The sequence below is a fragment of the Protopterus annectens genome, chromosome 14.part0, assembly GCF_019279795.1.
Source record: "Protopterus annectens isolate FY-2018-M chromosome 14.part0, PAN1.0, whole genome shotgun sequence".
Classification (NCBI taxonomy): domain Eukaryota; kingdom Metazoa; phylum Chordata; order Ceratodontiformes; family Protopteridae; genus Protopterus; species Protopterus annectens.
The window spans coordinates 417,396,051-417,420,397 of record NC_056748.1 but is presented as its reverse complement, the minus strand read 5'-3'; the positions used below and the strand labels follow the sequence as shown (position 1 = coordinate 417,420,397).

The window sequence follows — 24,347 nt, the reverse complement described above, 5'->3', positions numbered from 1 at the left end:
CACTTGCATATTTATCAAATATTTTCCAGATTATAAACAAATTAAATTTGACACTTCAGAATAGCTCAATAACGATCTTCAATGTCTCAGACAAAATTGAATCTATGATTAAAAAAATAGATTTTTGGAGGTCATGTCTTGAAAATGGCCAAACTGAGGTATTTGAAACTCTGCATAATTTCTTATCCGAAAACAAGCTTAAGCTATCCTGGGAAATAAGGAAGAAAATAAATGAACACTTGAATGGGCTAAAATCGGACTTCCAGAAATACTTCCCCAAACTTGAAGAAGAAATCTATTGGATTTCAAATCCTTTTGAAGAACAATATGTCCAGGCAGCTAAATTATCAGTCAAGGAGAAAGAGAAGTTGATTGAACTTTCAACTGTTAGTACTTTATATGCTGAATTCAAAGAACACTTTCTTATTAACTTTTGGGCAAACATCAGCAGAGAATACGAACAACTTTCTGACAAGGCCCTTTTGTTTCTTTTGCCATTTACAAGTACTGAACTAGCAGAGAGAGCTTTCTCTTCTTATGTCTTAATTAAAAACAAATATCGTAGTAAGCTGAATGCAGTTCCAGATTTACGATTACACCTTTCATCAGTTGAACCCAATTTCAAAAAACTATGTGCCTCAAAACAAGCACAAGGCTCACACTAAATATGTGCAAGATAAAGTTGCTTAATAATTGTTTGTAGTTTGAAATTTTATTAAGTTTGAAATGTTTAATTGTATGATAACTTTATAACTTATTTATATGTATCGCTGATATATATATATATATATATATATATATATGGACTGTTTGTTCACTTTACTATTAAAGATTGTTTTTTTATTATTAAATTTTATTAGTTACATTTACATCACATACATTGGACATAAAAGCAACTATTACAAATGCCAACAATATAAGAGGTACAATTTCAGGGAAATGGATTGCCAAGGGGTACGCAAGTCAAAAAAGGCTGGGAACCACTGAACTAATCCATTGTCCCACCAGGGGCTCCAATATCCTAGACCTGGTCATTACCAACATGGGAGATAGATGCTCCACACCAGTGGTCACCCCCTCATTGGTCAGGTCTGACCATAAACAAATCACCTTTGACATCCACATCCCACCTCCAACCGCAGTAAGGAAACCTCCTTAAAAAAACCACTCCAAAGCCAACTTCATGCTACTGAAGTCAGAAGTGACAAACTTCACAACACCCACGAAGATGGGATCTGGAAGTTCGACTGCAGAATCCTACACTAAGGCACTGTATGAGCACATTCACTCATGCATGAATAGTGCCATCCCAAATAGAACCAAGATGCTCTTCTCCAAAAAAAGGAAGCCAATCTGGTGGCCCCCTGCTATAAACAAACTATACAACAGAAGAAAGAAACTGTTGCAGAAAACAGGAAAATACCAGGATGCAAAAAACTCCCTCACCAGCCTCAGTAAGAAGCTGAGATCCCTCAGAAAATCCTCAAAAGCTAGTTACGAAAATAAAATTGCCAAAGATTCCAAAGACAACCACAAGGCATTCTATAGTTATGTCAAGAATCTAAATGGAAATGCTCAGATCTGCTTTGAGCTACAACAGAATGGCATTAAATATAGTGATCCCAAGGATAATGCCAATATCCTGGCAGATCGATTTAGTGCCAACTTCACCCCCCTAAAGGGCCCATCTCAATACTAAAAGATTGCCAAATTGCGATAATCACGGCCACACAGGTAGAAACCGCGCTCTCCAAAGCTAAGAATACAGCATCCATGGGACCAGATGACATCCCAGGCTGTGTACTACATGAACTACAAAATGAACTGGCACCTCACCTAAGTGTCATGTTTAATCATAGCCTCACCTCAGGCTTCGTGCTCACTGAATGGCGCACAGCATCAGTTACCCTGCTCCACAAGGGAGGATCCACCTTGGATCCCGGGAACTACTTGCCCAATCAGTCTGACAAGCCTGATCTGCAAGGCATGGAACGCATTATCATGGAACTTATAAACAAAGACATTGGCAACCTTCAAACACTGGACCCCACCCAGTTTGGGTTTGTGAAGGGCAGATCTTGTCTCCTGAATCTGATTGACTTCTTCGAATCAGTCTCCAGAGCTGTGGACGAGGGTAAGGTGGTCCACACAGCCTATCTGGACCTCACCAAGGTTCGACACCATCCCCCACTCTAAAAACCAGAACCACAAGACAAAACGCTAGTAGCCACTCGTATACTGGAACAGCAGTAGTACAGAACAGTTGTAGTAATTCAAAGTGAAACACTTCCAAAAGTAATATGAAGTGTAACTGCTGAGGAAAAAATCGCTGCCCACAAGACTATAATAAAGTCTTTTATTAAAACAGATGTTAAGCGCTTTCACTCGTTTCAATGAGCTTCATCAGAACAAACAGACTTAATTCATTTCCAACTTTTTAAATATTAGTGTTTTGGCACCAAAACTGACGTAATCTTAAAGCAACAATGAATGAATTAACTCTGCAATACATACTTAATATTATGAAATCATGTTAGATATATTAAAAAGATTTCACTTCATTCACATATAAGAGTACAAAAAATGTATGTTATATAAATATATATTTGCATTTTGTTAAATGTAAAACTGTTGATTAAAAAAATCAGATACAATATTATGTGATATACAATAATAAGGCTTGAAAATGCATTAAATATAAAGTTTAAAAATGCTTTAAATACACAATTAATGAGGCTGTATAGTTACTGAGGCTAATCCTTCCTAAAATCTGTTATATAATATATGTACAAAGTTGTGTACACTAATAGTGTATATGCAAGAATTAGTGCAATAATCGTGTTATTATATTCATCTTTTTATCATTAGTAAAGGTTTCACCGTAATATAATCATTAATACCTGGGAAGGTCATTGCATCAGTGTACAATTGCCACCAATATTCTTTATAAGCTAAAATGTTTCTTAAATTACCACCTCTAGGGTTTGCTTTGACTGTTTCCAGAATAGCAAACTTAAAGGAATGTTCATTACCTACCTTACTGACATGTTTATATAAAGCATTTTTTACGTCTTTAGTTTTAATGCTGTATAAGTGTGAATAAATCCTTTTTCTAAATTGTCTTTCTGTTCTGCCTATATAATAGGCAGGACAGATATTACATTTGGCAATGTACACTAACATACTAGTTTTGCAATTTCCCTGTTTAGGTCTGATTATAGTATTATTAACATTGTCTAAAATGAATGAATTCTCTTCACTAATGGCACTGCACTGACTGCAAGCCCCACATTTAGTAGTGTGTGTCCTTCCTAATAAGTTTCTTACACCCATTTTCCAAAATGTTCTTCAGATTCCTACCCATCTTATAAACAAAGTATGGCTTGGGTCCCAATATATTCTGTATGTCCTGGTCTGAAAAAAATATCTGCCAGTTTTTTATCAAGATATTCTTTACTAGGTGGGAAAAAGGTCCAAATTCAAGAACACAGGCTCGATTAAATAAAGAATCACTGCCTTTCTTCGTGATGCTGTTATTATCTGTAAGGGACTTTGTATATCTACTGTTTTGCCCCAAAAGTGGCTTATACTTGGATCCCCATTCTTTTAGCACATATGTCACAGTTTCTTTCATCATATATTCATCATATCCCCTCTCTCTAAATAAACTCATAATGAATTTGACTTCGTCCACTGTGTCTTGTTGGTCCGAAGTCATTCTAATGGCTCAGATTAATTGCCCTTTGAATATATTGTATTTTAGTTTCTTGGGGTGATTGCTGTTGTAATCTAAATATGAATTAGTGAAGGTAGCTTTTCTATTAATCCTAGATTTAAATCTGTCATCTTCACTAGAGATGAAAGTGTCCAAATAAGCCACACCTGTATTATTACAATCATATGTAAATTTTAAGAAATCACTACTGTTGTTAAGATATTGAACGAAGGAGGTGAAAGTATTAGTGTCCCCTTTCCACAAGATGTAAATGTCATCAAGGTATCGTGAATAGTAAATAATATTCACGTAGTAACTACTATTAAATATAGATTTCTCCTCCCAATCAAGTAAGACCAGGTTGGCAAAAATGGGGGCACAAGCCGCCCTCATAGCCACCCCCCTGGTCTGCCTGAAAATCTCCCCTTCGAAATAAATGTAGTTGTGTTCTAATACAATACTAATTAATTCCACTAGTAAACTAATCTTGTCCCAACTCATAGTAGTGTGTTTTCTCAAACTGTTAGTAAATGCAGTAATGCCTTGTGTTAAAGGAATGCTTGAAAATAAATCAATAACATCCACAGATGTAAACAGTAATTCTTGACAGTTAGCATGAACTGGGAAATTCTTTAAAAATTCCCAGGAATCTTTAACTAAGTGTAAAATATCAGAATACATAGGCTTCAGTAAGGTGTCAATTACTACACCTAAAGGGAAAGTTTTGGATTTACTTCCTGAGATTATAGGACGAAATGGCGGATTAGCAATGTCTTTATGAATTTTGGGAATGCCTACAATTGTAGCCAATATGGGATCTTCCACTTTCATAAAATTGTAAAGTTCTTCACTAATTCTTTGTTCTAACAAAAAATCTTCCAGGAACATATCTATTCTTCTGTAAGCTATATGAACCTCATTCAAAGATGTCACAGCATAATTTCCTGAGTTGTGCAAAATATCATGAATGATAGTACTGTAAGAGAAGGCATCATACAATACCATGCCTCCTCCCTTGTCAGGTTTCATGATACGGATGCTGTTGTTAGTGCTCAACTCATCTAAAAGTTTGCATTCGTCAAATGTTAAATTTCTTCTTATCTTAGTTCTTGAAACTTTCTTATTAAGTTCATAAATGTCCCTAGAGGTCTTTTTTTCAAAACTCTGTACATATAAGTTGTTACTAGGAATAAAGCAACTTTTTTCTTTAATTTGTTGCTCCGTTCTTTCTGGACTGTGTTCTGTTTGAACAACAAGGGCAAATTTAACTTTCTAGTATATAATTTCAGTTCACTAAGACAGTCTACCAAATTGAAGTTAGTAGTCGGGGACAAATTTCATGCCCTTAGATAGCAGGGTGAAGTGAGTGGTCTCCAATTGCAAATTACTGTAATTGAATATTTTAAAGTTGTTATATTCGCAAACCACTCCATCCTGTTTAATGAGATGATCCCCACTCATTCTAATGGAGCATGACACGTTGCTACCATTCAATAATAAACTAGGCTGAGAGGAACTCAAAACATTTTCTTCCATCTCCCCCCTTGGTTCCATTTTTGCAGATTGTCCTTTCCTTGTCACCTGAAAAAAATCTCCCTCTTGTGTGTAGGCTTCCTTATTGTTTTGTGTGTCATACCTATAAAATTCATTGTCATTATAAGTATGCACTGATTTCTTATTAGTCCATTTGTACATCTCATGACATTTGTATTGTTCTAAATCCCTATGTAACTTTCTGTTTTTCTTTTCGAAGGCTTTTTTAGTCCTGTATTCTGCTGTCTCATATTGTTTGTAATACAATCTTTCCCACTGAGGAAAAGCCAAATCTTGTATAATAGTATGATTCATTTTTTCAACCTCATTAATACATTTGCATAGTTTAGCATCATTAAATTTAATAAGGGTCTTCATATATTGAAAACCAAATGTATCAAACAACATGTTAAATTCATTTACTACTGTTTCAGTGATATCAATGCCCATAGGTACTTTGTGAAATCTTAAACCCATGGGTACAATTTTTAAAGACAAACAGTGATTTAAATACGCGTTATCAAGCTTAACTGCATTAATAGTATTCAATTTTTTACCAAATGCATGAATGATGTCTTTTAAAGTGCCCTTGCATATAAAATCACTGCTGTCTGATGGTTTTTCTTTTAAAATATCAAAGTTACAATTTTTGTCGAAAAATTATTTTAAATTGTAACCTTTTTTGTTATGTGTAACATCAACCTCTTGCCTATCACATAAAACAGAAGTACCTGTAACTCTATTGTCCTTAGCCAAAACTTGACCATATGTTTTAACTGGTTGCGAAGTTTTCGGTTTTGTACCAGTACGTCTCGCCTCTTCGGTTAAATTTCCAAATGAGAAGTCAAAAGTGAAGTCGTTTACATCCATTTTATGGTTGTCGACTCTGCCCACAGTACTAGAGAGGTCAATCCCTTCCCTTCTTTGAGATTTAATTTCTTGCCCATTTGGAATACCAGGAGATGAGGTTGATGGAATTTCCACACTATTTCCCATCTCCGAAGGATTCACTCCAAAGTCATTACAAAGAAAATTGCTGTCATGACGCGCTGAGAAGTTGTTGTGACCCGCTTGTTTGACATCCGGTTCACGATGAAACAAATCTTCTCGCCACCCTTCACTGCTGAAAAGTTCCAAAAGCTTAGTAACCTCTCCACGTAAAGCGGACACTTCAGCCCGAAGGTCCGCTATTTCTTTACCGTGGCTGGGTGAAGCATTGCTCACTGAAGCACGAGTGGTATCCATAGTTCGACACCTGAAATCCGGCGTTTTGTTCAAACCAATGTAAAAACCAGAACCACAAGACAAAACGCTAGTAGCCACTCGTATACTGGAACAGCAGTAGTACAGAACAGTTGTAATCCCCCACTCTAGAATCATAGATAAACTTACTAAGCTGGGCATAAATCCTTACATCACTTGATGGGTTGCCAACTGGCTTACTGACAGAAAGCAAACTGTAAAAGTAGCCAACTCCAAATCCAGCTCCAGACAAGTGACAAGTGGAGTACCTCAGGGTTCAGTCCTGGGACCACTCGTTTGGCATCTACTTCTCTGAAGTACAGGTCAACACTAAGGGACTCTGGCTAACAAAGTTCGCAGATGACTGCAAACTGGGAGCCATTACTGAATCCCCAAATGATGTGGATATTCTACAAAAGGGCCTTACAGAAACAGATGCCTGGTGCCAGAGCCCTGGGCTCAAGCTTAATGCCAAGAAATGTATAGTTATCCCTTTTGGAAAAAAACGTGTACCCGTGAATTACCACATACATGGCAGGACACTAAACATCGAAGGTGTGATGAGAGACTTAGGGACACAGGTGGACAGTGGTCTCACTTTCGATAACCACATCGCCAGAACAGTCAGGAAATCCTTCTATGTGGCACACCTCATCACTAAGGGCTTTTCATCCAGAAAAAAGGAGGTCATTGTCCCACTGTACTCATCCCGCATTAGACTCATTATAGAGTATAATTCCCCGTTTGGTATGTACCTCACAAGACATCTGCAACAGCTGGAAAGGCCACAGAAATACCTCACTAAAAGAATCACAGGCCTAAATCAGATTCCATATGCTGACCGTCTAAAAAAAACTCCAGCTATACTCTGTGGCATATCATCTACTCAGAGGCGATCTCTGCTTAACATACAAGGCCATGTCAAACCCTGAGCTGTTGGACATGCTCCACTTAAAGAAATCCCAATCCCTCAGAGCCACACGCTCCAGGGATCTAAACCTTGTCATTACAATGAACAAAACATGCTAGAGGGATAGGTTCCTGACCCAGAGACTCCCCATACTCTGGAATAGACTGCCCATACATGTCAAGCAGAGCTCCTCATTGGCCCTCTTCAAAAGGAACCTTGATGATTGGATTGGAGATAGGAAATTCACCCCGGGGATCATGTCAGTCGCCCTGCTAGATAGGGGTCCAGAGATGTAAATATTGTGAGAAGAAATATCCAGGGATTTGTTATGGCTAGGCTTGCATAGGCCCTAGGGCTGATAGCCTAGTACCAACCTATGAACCTAAGTGTAGCAGTTGTGCTATGACTGTGGTGGAAGACACATTGCCTAGGAGAGAGTAGTGTGTTAATTTGGAGAAACAGAAGAATCTAGTTATGGATACAACACTCTAAGATTTTGGAAAAAGGAAACAGAGAGAGAAAGAGAATAGCTATGGGGTGAAGTGATACTTTCATTATCTGATTTTAAGCCCTATAAAATTAAAACAGAAACATACATCTTAATTCTGATCTTCCATTTACTCTTGCTCAGTTTGAGGCTAAACTGTCTTTTTCTGTTTAATAACTGAATCACTCTTCTGTGCTCTTCTCTGGTTGCAGCCCATACCAGAATATGATATTGACAGTAGCATCTAGCACTTTAATTTCCTAACTATTGTTCTCTGAAAAATTTTAGGTGCCAATGAAATACCAAACAGTAATCTAAATAATCTACATCTCCTTATAAAAATATTAAATTTAGGCAAGCTTGAAGCTTTCTTCATCTAGCTTGATTTGCTAAAATCGCTCAATAGCACCTAGCAAAGCTAAATATTCAGTATTTTGCATGACACTAACAGCAACTTCTATAGTGCAAGTTGGACAATTTTCCTTCTTTATAGTCTTATTCAAGTATTTTTTTTAGATTTATGCCTGTATTAATGCCAAGAATGTATTATTCATCCATTCAGTAAGCTCAGTCTGTTAATCAAGTGATATTTGCTTTTCTTGCCATATGCCTTCCAATCATAAAGCCCTGTTTCAGCTAGCAATTTGTGCCTCATCACTGAGGTTACAGATAGCTGTAAGACCATCATCTGGAGATCTGTGAAAAATTTCCCATTTCCCCTTTCCACTGGTCTTAACCCTCTCTCCAGTGGTTGAAATGCAGGTTTGTAACTGGGGGGCTTGCTGTGCCTTCCCCTCTCCCCCAGTGGTTGAAGTTCATGTTTGTAATGGGGGGGTTGCTGTGCCCTCGCCTGAGCATTCTTTCACACAGATAACAGCCAATGATACATTCTTAGCCCTTATACTGCATGCTGTGTACCATCCTCTCCAGTATGTGCTTGTTTAACAGCAAGCTGAACCAACTCCCTCACGAGAATGTTCAAGCCAACATCAAATAGTCACTTTCACTCTAGTACCTGGTTAGGTAGGTATTCAATCATAGATCAAATGGGTAATAGGGCTTCAACCCTCTGGGTAGTGGAGCCAACACATATCATCACTTTTCACAAGCACACTATGCATACTCTCCACCATTCTGAGGTTCGGGCAAGTCACCCGTGACCCATCACATATTTAAAGACCCTCTGTTTAAAATATCTGAAAATGAATTTTGTATTTCTTGTTATTATATTCACTAGTAAGCTATTTCAGAACAAATGACAGAATGTGATAGGTTAGCTTTCATTTTCAACAATTCAAACGTTTGAGAAGGCATCATACTTTACTCTTCCTACTGCCAGTATTAAAACAAATAAGTACTGTATTTGTTATCTTCAGATTTGATACCAACAGCTCAAACTGATATATTTTTCAAAATATTTTAGTTTCATAGTCTTACATCCTCAACTCTTTCTATATTTATACTGTCCAAAAATAAAAATAATTTTCATGGCTCCATTCCACTATGTTACTACATAATCTGTAATTTAATTTTCTGCATTTCAAACACTCTCTAGTGAAGTGATTTCTCATAATACAGATTAAACAACTGACTCAATACAGGCTGTTTTTTCTTCATGCATGTAGTCCATCTTGTGCAAAATGTATCAGAGACGTTGTTTCACGGCTTATTTTCTCTCTTTTCTTGCCAAATCTATTTATTTATTTTCAAATATAATTTTACACACTTCTCATTCTTCCACTAACCACATAACGTGACTTTAGTTAACATTACATTAAACAATCAGCCCTTTGATTGATCATTTCGTATTTCCCACACAATTCCATATTGAACCACTCACTCATGTAACTCAAACTCAAGGGATTTGGAAATATTCTTTAAGTGATACATGAATCAATTCTTTCTATGGGAGTTTGTGCCTCATGATGTACAGCTGACAAATATATGGCATTTTTTCTCAGCTTGCACAGAATGTGAAACTTCTGTTTCATAACAACAGTACTTTCCACCTTGAGACTCAGATGTATTATGCTCTTTAATTGCTTCTTCCCTGTAGCATGCAGAAATGTGGAATTATGTACTCTGGCAGGCTTCTCAGCTATCCTTTTCAGAGTCCGAAGCAAATCAAATGTTTGGGTCCACTTCCTAATTTACAGACAAGCTCACTTGTAGAAAGCAATTTCTCATAGGTAATAGTTGCACTGTGTCTCAGAATGAATTGTCTCTCCATTTCTAACACCATGTTAATTTGTGGTTAAGAAGTCAGATAACATACAGACAGTCATGAGATTATGTGCTGCCAAATTGTACACACAAAAGTGCAGAAACCAGACGAGATGATTACACACTGGTACTTTATTAATAAAAAGGTTTAATAATTTAAAGAAACAGTACAATATGTCAGAAAGAGAAGTTCCTAACTCCCTAATTAATTTAAGAGTAGATGAAGCAGTACACAAGGAGGCAAGCTCACTCTGTTTAAATTTTTCTATGTGGACACTGTAACAGATGGCTAGGTTGTCAATTTTTCCATTTTTTTTCAGGTACATAGGATGAAGACCAAGTTGATAAGTAAAAAGTGCAAGAACAAAGATGGAGGAAGCTGAAGAGAGAAGGATGACTGCAGATATATACCTGGGTCAATAAAGATATGGAGGGCGTAAGACCAACCTGACGAAATGAGAGCCAGTATGATGGACAGACTGAAAAGTGCAGTGAAAAGCTGTTGTCAAACATTGCAAATTTGATTAGAGAGGATATTTATCCTCCCACCCTAGAAGATAGCCAAAAGGTATAAGCATTTTATGCACTTTGGGGCAAATGTGAAGAACACAGTCACAATGTGTAGTTTGTTGGATTAAATTACTTGCACACTGCTACAATGGGTAAAATAGTTGATTATGTTTATAAGTTATTCAAGGATGCTCAGATTTGCATTATAGGAAAAAAAGACTTGCATATAATATAAACATATACTATACATATCTCTCACACACACACACACACACACACACACACACACACACACACACACACAATCTCTCTCTTTATATGTTCTTGTTGTTCTTTCGGCTTTTCCCGGTTAGGGGTCGCACAGCGGAACTCCGGTCCGCTAATGATTGGCAGTAGATTTTTACGGTGCCGAGGTGCCAGCTCGACGCCCAACCTTCAATATATATAGATATATATATATATATATACATACACACACATACATATATATATACACACACACACACACACACACATACAAAACACATATAGGAGTGTGTGTGTGTTACTATATATATGTAGGCCTAGGTGTTTATTTTGCAAATGTTAGTAAGGGGGCCTATGAATGGTTACCTAGCTATGGAAGCAGTCATGTTAATCAAGAGAAAACACATCAAAATACTATTTTTATATTTTTGATCCATTTTAAAAAGAAGTGTGATTCTGGAGGATGTTTAAGTAAGGGAGAGGGGCCATCATCCTAATCGACATGGTTGTATGGTGTAAGTATATTGGATTATGTCAATGTCTTATTGTATTGTCTTAATATTATTATAATTGGAACAATAAGATGTACATCTTGAGTGAAGATTATAAAAGAATGGGAAATAAGGTTGCAATTAGAGTGACAGCAGTATGCACGGAAAAGTGAGCTGGTCAGTAATTGGGAACTATCGCCTGACACAGGATGGAAGACACAATGGGGGGAACACTGAAAATAAATGGATAGAAAAACAGAAGAGGTGATGTGGGATTTTAGCTTATGATGTAATTGTCTTTATTATATGGGATTAATGGAGCTACCAGGAGCAATCTACAGGCATCAGAGGGGGTTGATAGTGGAGGCAAAAGGAGAAGCTCTCAGTTGCACTGTGGCATAGAGGGATAAAAGCCTGGTTATGGCCCAGGCAATAGAAGTTTGATTAGTGACTGGAGCACCTGAAGCCCTGGCAGGGGAGGATGGGCATGCCCATCTTGGGGACAGGGAGGGACACAAACATGGGGAACATGTAGCAGCTTGATTTCCCCCTGGTGAAAACTAGCAGCTTGATTTCCCCTGGTGAAAACTTAGAAGACAACCATGTAATGCCGCCTGTGGGTTTATAGGATGTCCTGTTAACATCAACCCCTTGCAGAACCGAAACATAGTTCAACATTAATATCTTTTGCACATCCAAACTTTGGAGAGTTACTAGATGTGCTCAGGAACATAGAAGTAAAATGAAAAAAAATATCCCCACAGCAGTTATGTGGCATTAAATCAAGATGCCATCATCTCCACGCCAGCCTGGGTCTATATTACATCTGTGAAAATCCCCTTTCAGTGAATGACTGTTCGCTGAACAATAACCAGCGAATTCTAATGAAATGTAGATTGAGTAACTCAATAAAGACAGAGAAAGTGATCTAAAGGTTAAGAATGATAATTATGTTCCAGGATATGAAACTTAAAGTGGAAAGTTATGAAGATAGGGGTGTAGCTCAGGTGGGAAACTCTGAAAAGGGGAAGGAAAAGAGGGATGGTGGGATTTTGAAATAGAAAGTGATGGAAGGGAGGAAGTGTTCAGGTGTAAGATGGAGAGATGAGTGACAGCAAAGTTTAAAGTCATGAAAGTGAGAAGTGTGCTTGGTATCCTCTTTGGACCAAAGAAGAATGAGGAGATACCTCACCATTCTTTGCACATCAAGGGTGAGGTTGCAATATAGGTGACAGGGTTATGGTGGATTTGTATTATAATGTGGTATTAGATGCAGACAACATATTTTATTTGGATGTCAGGAGTGGAGCTGGTGGTCTCAGAGGACATCAAATAAGTGAATAACTGAGCAAGAGCTAGTGGATGTCTGCAACAAATTTATGGAGAAAGGAGGGATTCATTTTTTTAAATGTTAGGAAAGAGAGCAGATAGACTGCTTTTCGGAGAACATGTTTATAGGTGCTGGTGGTGGTAGCAGTAACAGACATAGGAGAAAATTGCTTTTCTAGTCATGCAGATGATATGCTGATGCAAATAAAAAGCAGTAGAGTGGTAAGTGGTGGTGGAAATGAACTGTTGAACTGGAGAAAAGTGGAAAAATGCAGAAAATGAAAGATATGACAGTATGAAGCATAATTAAGAAAAGAATGAGGAGTATATAGAGAAGACAAGGTGGGACAGGATAAAAACTTTTTGGAAGAGGAGAATAATGAAGAAAACAGGATAGCATAATTAAAATGGAAGAAATGAGAAGGATACTACAGAATCACTGAAATAATATTCAGGGGCAAGGAAATCCCTGAGGATGGGGAAGTATCCAACAGAGAGGAAAATTAAGGTTTTAAGTTTAGAATCAATGGACAAAAGAAAAGGAGGAAGGAGAAAGAGTTATGGAGAAGGAATATGTTCTGCTGGGCTAAGAGGGAAAAAAGACTGAACCCTAAAAGTAAAGAAACGGAAGCGTAACAGCCAAAATTGTTAAAATGAGATCATGAATGATGGGCTTAAAGCATGGATAAAGGAGGAAACAGGAAAGATGTTTTAATGAGGAAATAAGTCAGGTAATTTAAAAAATTTACCAGAAGTCTTACAGATCTAAAGGGTGAAGCTGGAAAGAGGGAGGGTGATCAGAATTTGTTAATGAATCTTAACTGGATTACTGTGATCTGGACAGAAAGACTGGAGTGAGACAGTTCAGAAATGCAATTTGGTATCTCAGGGGAGTAAAGATTTCAGGTAGGGGTGTAAAGATTTCAGGTATGGGTGAATTTCCAGATACTATCTGCTAAGTGATAAGGATGGCAGATGTAGAAGGAATGGAAAAGGTTTGTCAGTGGGCTTTGGAGGGAAGGAGTTTGCTGAAATCTGTGGAAGACAGCATGAGCCTCGAGGTCTCTCCAAAGGAAGGGTAGGATGTAATGTCCTTGTCTGACTCAGAAACAGTTAACCCAAGGGTCTTTAGACTCCTCATACAAAACTTAGAGGGGACCTCACTCCTCCTCTGAGTTCCAGTGATGAGCTCATCCACAGATGAAAAGGTAAGCATATGACAGGCATATGTACAGTGGTAAGCATCATGGAGCCTTAACACAAGAGCATGCCCTCGGACAACAGTGCACAGAGGAGACTGACCTTTAGAAGGCCAAGTGTTTGGATCAGGTCATATTCCTTAAGTATGCAGTCCATCATTCACAGCTTAGGCTCCCACAAGATAAACTTTTTATTTTAAATCTAGGTCTTCCAACAACCTTTGGTGCAAGATGATCCAAAACCCTACCCTTCTGTGGGCTGAAAGACCCTACTGGTCCTGGAGGAGACCTGAGCCCCAAATACCCTTGACCCCATATAAATGTGACTAAAGGGACCACTCCCCAAGATCAAACTGGTTGTCCTAAAGATATGAAGAATCAAGCAGGTGCCGGGATTGCACTAACACTATGGACTAACTGTAAGGTAGACACAGGAAGTGCAACTCCTCAGAGCTCCTCATCTTTCACTAAAGCTGAAGACAGCTGCTGGCTCAAGATCTCTCCTGTTAAGGATGAGCTCAGCACCTGGGGACCAGAAAGCCATTTTAACAGTAACTTACCTCCTTGAGAGCTAGTATCTGGCTTACCTTGCATGATTTTATCGTTGCGATGCTGCCTGTTGGAAACAGGCAAAAAATATTTAGTTTAAATGGAAAAGGGAAATTTCCTATTATAATCAAACAGCTTCTCCTCCCAGTCAGACACAATCATAATCAGGATTTACGTCTAAGACTGAAAAAAAATCATTCTTTTATAAACAAAATTTGGCATTCAGTGCTGAGAAAAAATGACTTCACCAGACTTTTAAAAAATAATCTTGGACTATGTAAAAAAGAAAATATATATATATATATATATATATATATATATATATATATATATATATATATATATAAATCATATGTGCAGTACAGCATCGAAAAACTTATCTTGCTAAAAATAATCTGTAATTAATATACTTGAGCTACAGCTTCTAAATGCAAATGCAAATTCTTTTTTTATTTATTTTTTTATTTTTTTTTTTTTGCTGCTTCACCAACTTTGGCTCCTGTGGTGGTTTTCTATCCTTATCTGTTTTCCCATCTTACTTGCATCATCCCACATCACCTGAGATTGTAGCTTTCCAGAGAAGATTACCCTCCTAGCTTGGTAAAACACAGTGACTGCCAGAGCAGTGGGACGCAAGAGTCGAGCATCAGGTGACTATCAGCCACAGATTGCAAAGATTTTTCAATTTATTAGATGTCAGGTCCTGTACTCTTACTTGGATCATTTGAGTCATAGGGCTACAACCTCTTTTGACAAATGAACTGGCTGATGCAAGCACACACTTCATACATAAATATGAATTTAAAAATTTTGCTTACCTTTTCAGAGAGCTCACGGAGAAATACAAACTCAAAGGAGAGAACAGAAATTAATGTTGCTTCCAGTCCTTGTAATGCCAACTCCTTAAAGTAAACACAACATTAATGCTTTTAGTTGCTTGTTATATTTTGCAGTTTATTTAGCAAGAACAGCTCAGTACTACATCTTGATATTTATTCATCTCCAAGGACAGTTGTCAGTCATCTAGCTAGAAATAGACAAATAGAAATATCAAATTTCTTCATAAAAACTATTTATGCGATAACTTGCTGATATGGGACCCATGCTCGGGGGCTTTGCTTTATGGATGAGCTCCTTTTCTCCCAAAGATAATTATGGAACATGACAAATTCCTCTGGATTAAGAAATCTGCATTACTTACACTGCACAAATATGACTAACACAGGCATGCATCACAACTTCCCTGTGCACATCAGATGAGCACTCAGTACATGCAGAACAACCTTCACCTAATACAATCTCCCTGCGTGAAATGACTTTATAGTAACTACCTGCGTCATATATAGACAGAAGCATTAGTAACACTGAAAACACTACCTAGTTCAGGAAGAGAAGGGTTACTTACCTGGTCACAAGACACAGCCAGATCCCCAAAATTCATTAAGTATGGAGCTTACTATGCATGCATACACACACACACACACACACACACACACACACACACACACACACACACACACACAGAGTAATGATTGTCATACAAGTCAAGAGTGAGCTTTTGTTAAGTTGTCCTGAACTCTGCTTTACCTCCTTTTTTATAGCTGCACAGAAAGACTGTGACTCACCTGACCCCTTTACTCAATGTTTACACCATCACAAAAATACAACAGTGAGAATGGAGGTGTCAAATCCTCCAGTGCTACAAATCTCTTCAACTCATTTTAATGTTGTCACTCAGTGTTGTCTCTCTAGGCCTTGCTGCTGTATGCCAGAAATGTAAACGATGGGACAAAACTGGGATGTCCAATTCCTCAGATTATCAGTTAGGATACTTGTACTGGTGAATGTTAGGAATGCATGTACCCACATTTTTACTAATGACATTTCTGTACCACCCAAGAGTTCTCCAGTGATCTTTCCCAATAATCTATTACTACAGTATTTTCTAATAAAAGCCTTTCTTCTGGGATCATATATCTTTCAGGAATTTCTCATATATGAAGTATGTTGACATTGAGTCTGGAGTCAAATGAAGAAGACTGTAGTATATTTCAATACAGTTTGAAATGCTTTATAACTTAACTTGATTAGTGTTACATATAAACATTTGCATTAAAACATTAGTATTCTTACTTATGGCTCCATCTCACAACTATTAGACATTTTTTCCCAAAACAGCAATTTGCAGACAGTCATATTCAAGTAGGTACTAACTAGAGTCAATGTGCTTTTACAAGTGATAGTGTAACAACAATATGTTTTTACTACTACCTGGATGAATAGGTATCCTCAATAAGTTCCATGCAAAATGAAATCTGTGAATAAAGGTTCAAAACCTTGTTTGGTTCAGCAGTTAAAAATTACCTTAGTATATAAGTAAAGATTATTAATGTTAGTTGTACTTATTAATATCTTGTCATAAATATTTAACAAACAGTGACAAAAAAAAGAACAAATACACTACACCACCTGAAACAAAATATGTCCAGGGGTGATTCCAAAAGATCACATGGACCACCACACCATGGCAAGACTTTCTCAACCTTCTCCTAATCTTCGTACAGAATTAAAAGATAAATGTAATGAAATGACTTGAGTGAGGAAAAGTACATTTGTGTACACTTACCATAAATGTAGATGTTTGAGTGTATTCACTGTTACAGTCATCACATTTGGGTTATCTGCTTGCAGTAGCCCTCAGTCAGCCTGATTATCAAAGTCTTGGGTCCTGCGTCAGATGCTGTCTTATCTTCCATGATGTCAGGTAGGGGTATAAAGCATGCAGCCAATGCCATTACATCAGTTTTTCTTGCCCCAGATGTTAGGTGCCCCCCCTAACGGGAAGCAATTTTATATATATATATATATATATATATATATATATATATATATATATATATATATATATATATAAAACAGTCCAAAACTGTCCACCACGAGGTAAGGTACAAAAACAAACAACAAAACTATAGTACCAATGGAGTCAGGAAGAACTGGAAACGAATCTTCAGTGTAGAATATTTAATAAATCCTTGTAAACCCATTGCAGCAAAAATCCATGACAGCGAAAAAAACATTTATATCACAACATAAATTAAGCGTTTTCGTCCGCTAATGCAGTGTTCACTAATCGAACTTCATCAGAATTATACAATGGATAATTCAAAAATACACTAGATGTGAAATAATATTCTAAAATTCTAAAGTTCCAGAAAATTGTACTGGTAGGAGAGGGAACTACCACTCCTATCTGATCCATTTGAGAATGCTTCTCACATTAAGATTTCCATTAAGGCCAGGGGGCATGTCAGCCTGAAGTCTAATCTGCCATCTAAGCTCTTTAACTTCAAGTAAAGGATTGCAGCCTCCATAAGGTAATGACACATAATCAAGTACTAGGAACAAAAATGTGCTGCATTGGGAGGTAGAAAGTGTGTGTCTAGCCAAAGCATTTTTCCAGTCACCTTTCCTTATAGCCTGACGGTGTTCCTTAATGCGATCACTAAGTTTTCTAATAGTTTTGCCTACATAGAAGGCAGAGCATTCATCACACACTCCCTGGTAGACAACGTTAGTGCTATTACAATCAAAAGAATCACTAAACTGTATCAGAAACGTGGGACTGGGAAGTTGGAAATGAGCACCCAAAGCAATAAAAGGGCAGCAAACACATTTGCCACAGTTGTACATCCCTGTCATTTGAAGAGGGCAACTAAGAAGAGGAGGAGACGTTTTTTCAAAAAGATTCTTCAAAGACCTAGTTCTCTTGTAACTAAAACTAGGGGTGTCACCCAATACCCTGGACAATTCATGGCTACTCTTAATAATATCCCAATTCTTAGACAAAATGTTCCTTATGGGTTCTGCATCTAGAGAAATGGGAAGGGGAAATCTGGTGAGGTCATCAGCAGGAACCGAAGACTTGGGAATGTAACCAAATTTAAGAATGGGAGGATATTTACTGTATCTAAATGAAGTAACTTCATTCAAAACATCAGAAACCAGATTTTCAGGGTAATGTTTGTCCACAAAAAGTTGTTTCAGAAACTGACTTTCATTAGAAAAAACATCATCATCACTCACAATGCGACTAAGATGTACAAACTGCCCCTTGACTATGTTACTTTTCATAAAGGGAGGATGTTGGCTCGAAAAATCAAGGTAGTTGTTACGAAAAGTGCTTTTCCTATGGATGTTGGAAGAGAATCTGTAAGTAAGGGGATCTAAGGCCAGGGTAATGTCCAAATAATTTACTACATTCCCTTTTCCAGAGACAGTAAAATCCAAAAACTCTACACTCCGGCTCAACTGATCAAGAAAACAATCTAGTTCCATAAGAGACCCTTTCCACAAGAAAAAAATATTGTCAATAAAGCACTTGTAATTACTGATGAACTTGAAACCCTCTAGCTTAGATAAAATGTCAGCTTCCCAAGCACAAAGTACTAGATTGTCATATGTTGGAGCTACCTTAGCTCCCATGGCTACTCCTTGAAGTTGCCGGTATAAGATACCAATAAACGTGAAAAAGTTATTATCCAAAACCAGTTTAAGCAAAGTGGTGAAAGCAATAAGTCTGTGAGGGGGAGCAGAAGTATGCTTGACAAGATAATTGGTCACATTTTCCAACCCTTCATGGTGAGGAATGCTGGGGTATAAAGCTACCACATCCAAAGTGACTAGTATGCATTGTCCATCAAGAGGTGGGTACCTGTAGATTTCATCTAAAAATACCCAAGAGTCCTGTAGGTAAAACTGAGAATCTTGAACTAATGGATTAAGGAAAAAATCCAACAAGGCTGAAATAAATTCAGTTTTGGTTTTCCCAGACGCCACAATGTGCCTAAGAGGGGGATCTTTAGGGTTTTTATGGGTTTTCGGTATCCCAAAAAATCTGCCCACCTGTGGTGATTTAACTTCCATGTAATCCATTTCCAGCTCAGAAAAACTACCCTCCTGATATAGTCTGGCTAAGGTATTATCAATCCTCAAAAAACTGTTGGAAACAAAATCAGGGGAAACTATTTTGTATTTCTCAGTGTCAGCTAATATAGCTTCCATCTTCCAGAGGAAGGAATCGAGGCAGATTGAGTTTCGAGAGGCTTTTAACAGATCCCAACCACTTTACTGTTAAAAATACATTCCCAGCACAAAATGGACAGTTCAAACATATAGACAATTTTGATCCCATTGCTTCCACTAGTGCTGATCATTTTTTATTGTTCAGCTCCACGACCAGACAGAGTCCTATGATTTTTTCCAGAGGAAGGAGTCGAGGCAGATTGAGAGGGAGAGCGAGAGGCAGAAGCAGAGCAAGAGGACAGAGACATTTTTAACTGCTTCTAACAACCCGTTTCCTGACCTTGTACACACCCAAGACATTTTTAATCTTACAGACATTACTCTTGATGAACACTGTTTAAACTGTTTACACAAAGGCTTGAACTTCATTCCCTCACAAAGGGCTTCTGTTACTAATGTTTTAATTGATCTTAAGCTTTTTTGCAGAAAACTAAACTTAAAACAGGGCATAAAAAACAAGAATTTTAATGCTTTTATCGATGATACTGATGCTGATGAAATTACTAGCTTGAGTATTGTAGCTAACTCTGGTGGGTTGCCTATTGATGCTATTGATTGTGATTCTGGTTCTACATCTACAGACAGTGATAGTACTGACTCAGATGTTAGTCCAGTGTCTCCTTTAAAAAGGAAGAGCACATTTGATCCCCCTGTTAATCCAGCTTTGAACATTTTTTCAAAGGTTTGAGAGAGAGAAATAAGAGCTACTTTAAGCAGTAAAACTCCTTTTAAATGGCATAATTTAACTAAGGAAGAAAGGGCAGCAGTTGATAGCCTTAGTGTGAATCCTGACAATAAAATCCTTAAAACTGACAAGGGAGCGGGCATTGTTATTATGGAAACTAAATGTTATAACAGTAAGATGGAAGCTATATTAGCTGACACTGAGAAATACAAAATAGTTTCCCCTGATTTTGTTTCCAACAGTTTTTTGAGGATTGATAATACCTTAGCCAGACTATATCAGGAAGGAAGTATTTCTGAGCTGAAAATGGATTACATGGAAGTTAAATCACCACAGGTGGGCAGATTTTTTAGGATACCAAAAACCCATAAAAACTCTACAGATCTCCCTCTTAGGCACATTGTGGCGTCTGGGAAAACCAAAACTGAATTTATTTCAGCCTTGTTGGATTTTTTCCTTAATCCATTAGTTCAAGATTCTCAGTTTTACCTACAGAACTCTTGGGTATTTTTAGATGAAATCTACAGGTGCCCACCTCTTGATGGACAATGCATACTAGTCACTTTGGATGTGGTAGCTTTATACCCCTGCATTCCTCACCAAGAAGGGTTGGAAAATGTGACCAATTATCTTGTCAAGCATACTTCTACTCCCCCTCACAGACTTATTGCTTTCACCACTTTGCTTAAGCTGGTTTTGGATAATAACTTTTTCACGTTTAATGGTATCTTATACCAGCAACTTCAAGAAGTAGCCATGGGAGCTAAGGTAGCTCCAGCATATGCCAATCTAGTACTTTGTGCTTGGGAAGCTGACATTTTATCTAAGCTAGAGGGTTTCAAGTTCGTCAGTAATTACAAGCGTTTTATTGACGATATTTTTTTTCTTGTGGAAAGGGTCTCTTATGGAACTAGATTGTTTTCTTGATCAGTTGAGCCGGAGTATAGAGTTTTTGGATTTTACTGTCTATGGAAAAGGGAATGTAGTAAATTTTTTGGACATTACCCTGGCCTTAGATCCCCTTACTTACAGATTCCCTTCCAACATCCATAGGAAAAGCACTTTCCGTAACAACTACCTTGATTTTTCGAGCCAACATCCTCCCTTTATGAAAAGTAACATAGTCAAGGGGCAGTTTTGTACGTCTTAGTCGCATTGTGAGTGATGATGATGTTTTTTCTAATGAAAGTCAACTTTCTGAAACAACTTTTTGTGGACAAACATTACCCTGAAAATCTGGTTTCTGATGTTTTGAATAAAGTTACTTCATTTAGATACAGTAAATATCCTCCCATTCTTAAATTTGGTTACATTCCCAAGTCTACGGTTCCTGCTGATGACCTCACCAGATTTCCCCTTCCCATTTCTCTAGATGCAGAACCCATTAGGAAAATGTTGTCTAAGAATTGGGATATTATTAAGAGTAGCCATGAAATGTCCAGGGTATTGGGTGACACCCCTAGTTTTAGTTAAAAGAGAACTAGGTCTTTGAAGAATCTTTTTGAAAAAAAGTTCCCTTCTCTTCTTAGATGCCCTCTTCAAATGACAGGGATGTACAACTGTGGCAAATGTGTTTGCTGCCCTTTTATTGCTTTGGGTGCTAGTTTCCAACTTCCCAATCCCAAGTTTCTGATACAGTTTAGTGATTCTTCTGATTGTAATAGCACTAACGTTGTCTACCTGGGAGTGTGTGATGAACGCTCTGCCTTCTACGTATTTATGGAGACTGCAATCCTTTACTTGAAGTTAAAGTGCTTAGATGGCAGATTAGACTTCAGGCTGACATGCCCCCTGGCCTTAATGGGAATCTTAATGTGAGAAGCATTCTCAAATGGATCAGACAGGAGTGGTAGTTCCCTCTCCTACCAGTACAATTTTCTGGAACTTTAGAATTTTAGAATGTTATTTCATATCTAATGTATTTTTGAATTATCCATTGTATAATTCTGATGAAGTTCGATTAGTGAACACTGCATTAGCGGACGAAAGCGCTTAATTTATGTTGTGATATAAATGCTTTTTTCGCTGTCATGGATTTTTGCTGCAAGAGGTTTACAAGGATTTATTAAATATTCTACACTGAAGATTAATTTCCAGTTCTCCCTGACTCCATTGGTACTATAGGTTTTGTTGATATATATATATATATATATATATATAGATATATAGATATATAGATATATGCATGCAAGATTATACTGCCAACAAAAAAGCAAATATACCAAAAAGCTTTTAAGCATAGTGAAGGGGAATAGAGGTATAGCCAAAAGAAGTCAGGGGGCTGGAGGGAGGGTAACCAGGACTGCAACAGTGAATACACTCGAACATCTACATTTATGGAAAGTGTACACAACTGTACTACGTTCTTCGTGTTTCACTGCTGCAGTCATCACATTTGGGTAGATTCCCAAAGCTAAGGATGGGAGGAGGAATTTATATAGCATTAGGACCAGCTATAAGGCCCTGCAAGACTGCAGTGGCAAAACCAGCTCTGGATTTAGAGAAAATAGGCAGACGGTAAGGCTGGGTGAAAGTATGTACAGAACTCCAGGTAGCAGCTTCTAGGATGTCCCTGGTAGGGACACCTCTGAGAAAGACTGTAGAGGTAGATGCAACCCTGGTTGAATGTGGTCTTATCCCCTGTGGAATAGGTTTTCTATGGTGCTTATAGCAGAAATGAATGCAATGGCCTATCCATTTGGAAATGGTTTGCTTTGAAATGGCCTTCCCCTCTGCCCCTGCAGCAAATGCCAACAGCAGTTGTTCAGATTTCCTTTGAGGTTTAGTCCTGTCCAAGTAAAATTTAAGTTGTCTGTGCACATCTAAGGAGTGCAGTATCCGTTCCCCTTTGTTCTGTGGATTAGAAAAGAAGGTTGGCAAATGAGTAGACTGATTAAAAGCCACACTGGATACTACCTTGGGCATGAAGGAGGGATTGGTCCTGAGGGACACCCTGTCTGCATGAAAGATGACGAAAGGCTCCACTGCCTCAAGGGCCTGTAATTCAGATACCCTTCTTCCTGAAGTGATTGCTAAAAGGAAGGCTGTTTTCCAAGAAAGAAATTTTAACTCTGCACTTGCAGCTGGCTCAAAAGGAGGTAGAGTGAGTTTTGCCAATACAAAGTTAAGGTCCCAGGCTGGAGTTGGGGCTCTCCTGGGTGGTCTGGGCTCCTCTGGAACTGCTTGAGCAGTGGATGAGAGAAGAGGGGTGGTTTTGTGTTGTAATGAGCTGAAATGGCTGAGGCATGAATTTTGATGGAGGAAAAAGAAAGGCCCTTGTGAAGCATCTCAGTTAAGTATTGAAGAATCTGAGGTAAATTGGGCGCTGCTGTCCCCATCCCTTGAGTTTGGTTCCAGGAACAGAATCTTTTCCATTTTTCAGCATAAGATATTCTAGTACTAGGCCTCCTTGCCTCCAAAATGACATCCAACACTTGTTTACTGAGGGATGATAATGGAGAGGTCAAGTAATTAGCCAGGCTGCCAGGTTCAGAGTTTGAAGCTGAGGATGCAGAATCTGGCCCTCCTGCTGGGACAGCAGAGTAGGGGTCTGAGGCAGGTGCCATGGTGCCAGCAGTGACACACTGTGCAAGAGGGGGTACCAGTGTTGGCGTGGGCAGTCTGGTGCAATCAGTATCATCCTTGGTTTGTCCTGTTTGATCTTTAGTAGTACTTTGGAGAGGAGAGGCAGAGGAGGAAAGGCATAAACTGACAGATTTTTCCAGTTGAAGGACACTGCATCCATTTTCCAAGCTTGTTTGTGGGGAGTCCTTGTACTGAATTTGTCCAATTGGTAGTTCTGGGGGAATTTGTACTGAATTTGTCCAATTGGTAGTTCTGGGGGGAGAGAAACAGGTCTATATCTGGGCTCCCCCATTTGTTTATCAACATGTTGAAAATCTTTGGTTCCAGTTACCACTCGTGTGGGTCCATGACATTTCTGCTTAGTTCGTCTGCCAGTGTATTTAGCTTTCCTGGCAGGAACTGAGCCTGTAGATGCACTTGGTAGCTCAAGGCTGTGTTCCACAGAGCCATGGCTAGTCTGCAGAGGGGGTATGAATGGGTCCCCCCCTGCTTGTTTATGTACCACATAACAGTGGTGTTGTCCGTCCTTACCATTAATTGTCCTGGAAGAATGTGGTCCTT

At 38.2% G+C, this 24,347-nt stretch overlaps 1 protein-coding gene across 3 annotated transcripts in view; it reads right to left on the bottom strand.

Moving 5' to 3' along the window:
• Positions 1-24,347, bottom strand: part of UROS (uroporphyrinogen III synthase) — a 582,635-nt gene that overhangs the window by 473,545 nt on the left and 84,743 nt on the right. Inside the window, exon 3 of one of the 3 annotated variants that reach the window (XM_044056186.1) lies at positions 15,253-15,336. The exons of 1 other annotated variant lie outside the window; for it this stretch is intronic. In XM_044056186.1, coding sequence (XP_043912121.1) covers positions 15,253-15,336 — 84 coding nt within the window. Of the gene's footprint in view, positions 1-15,252; positions 15,337-24,347 lie in introns of those variants that run through there. One more of the 3 variants, XM_044056188.1, reaches the window with a different exon arrangement.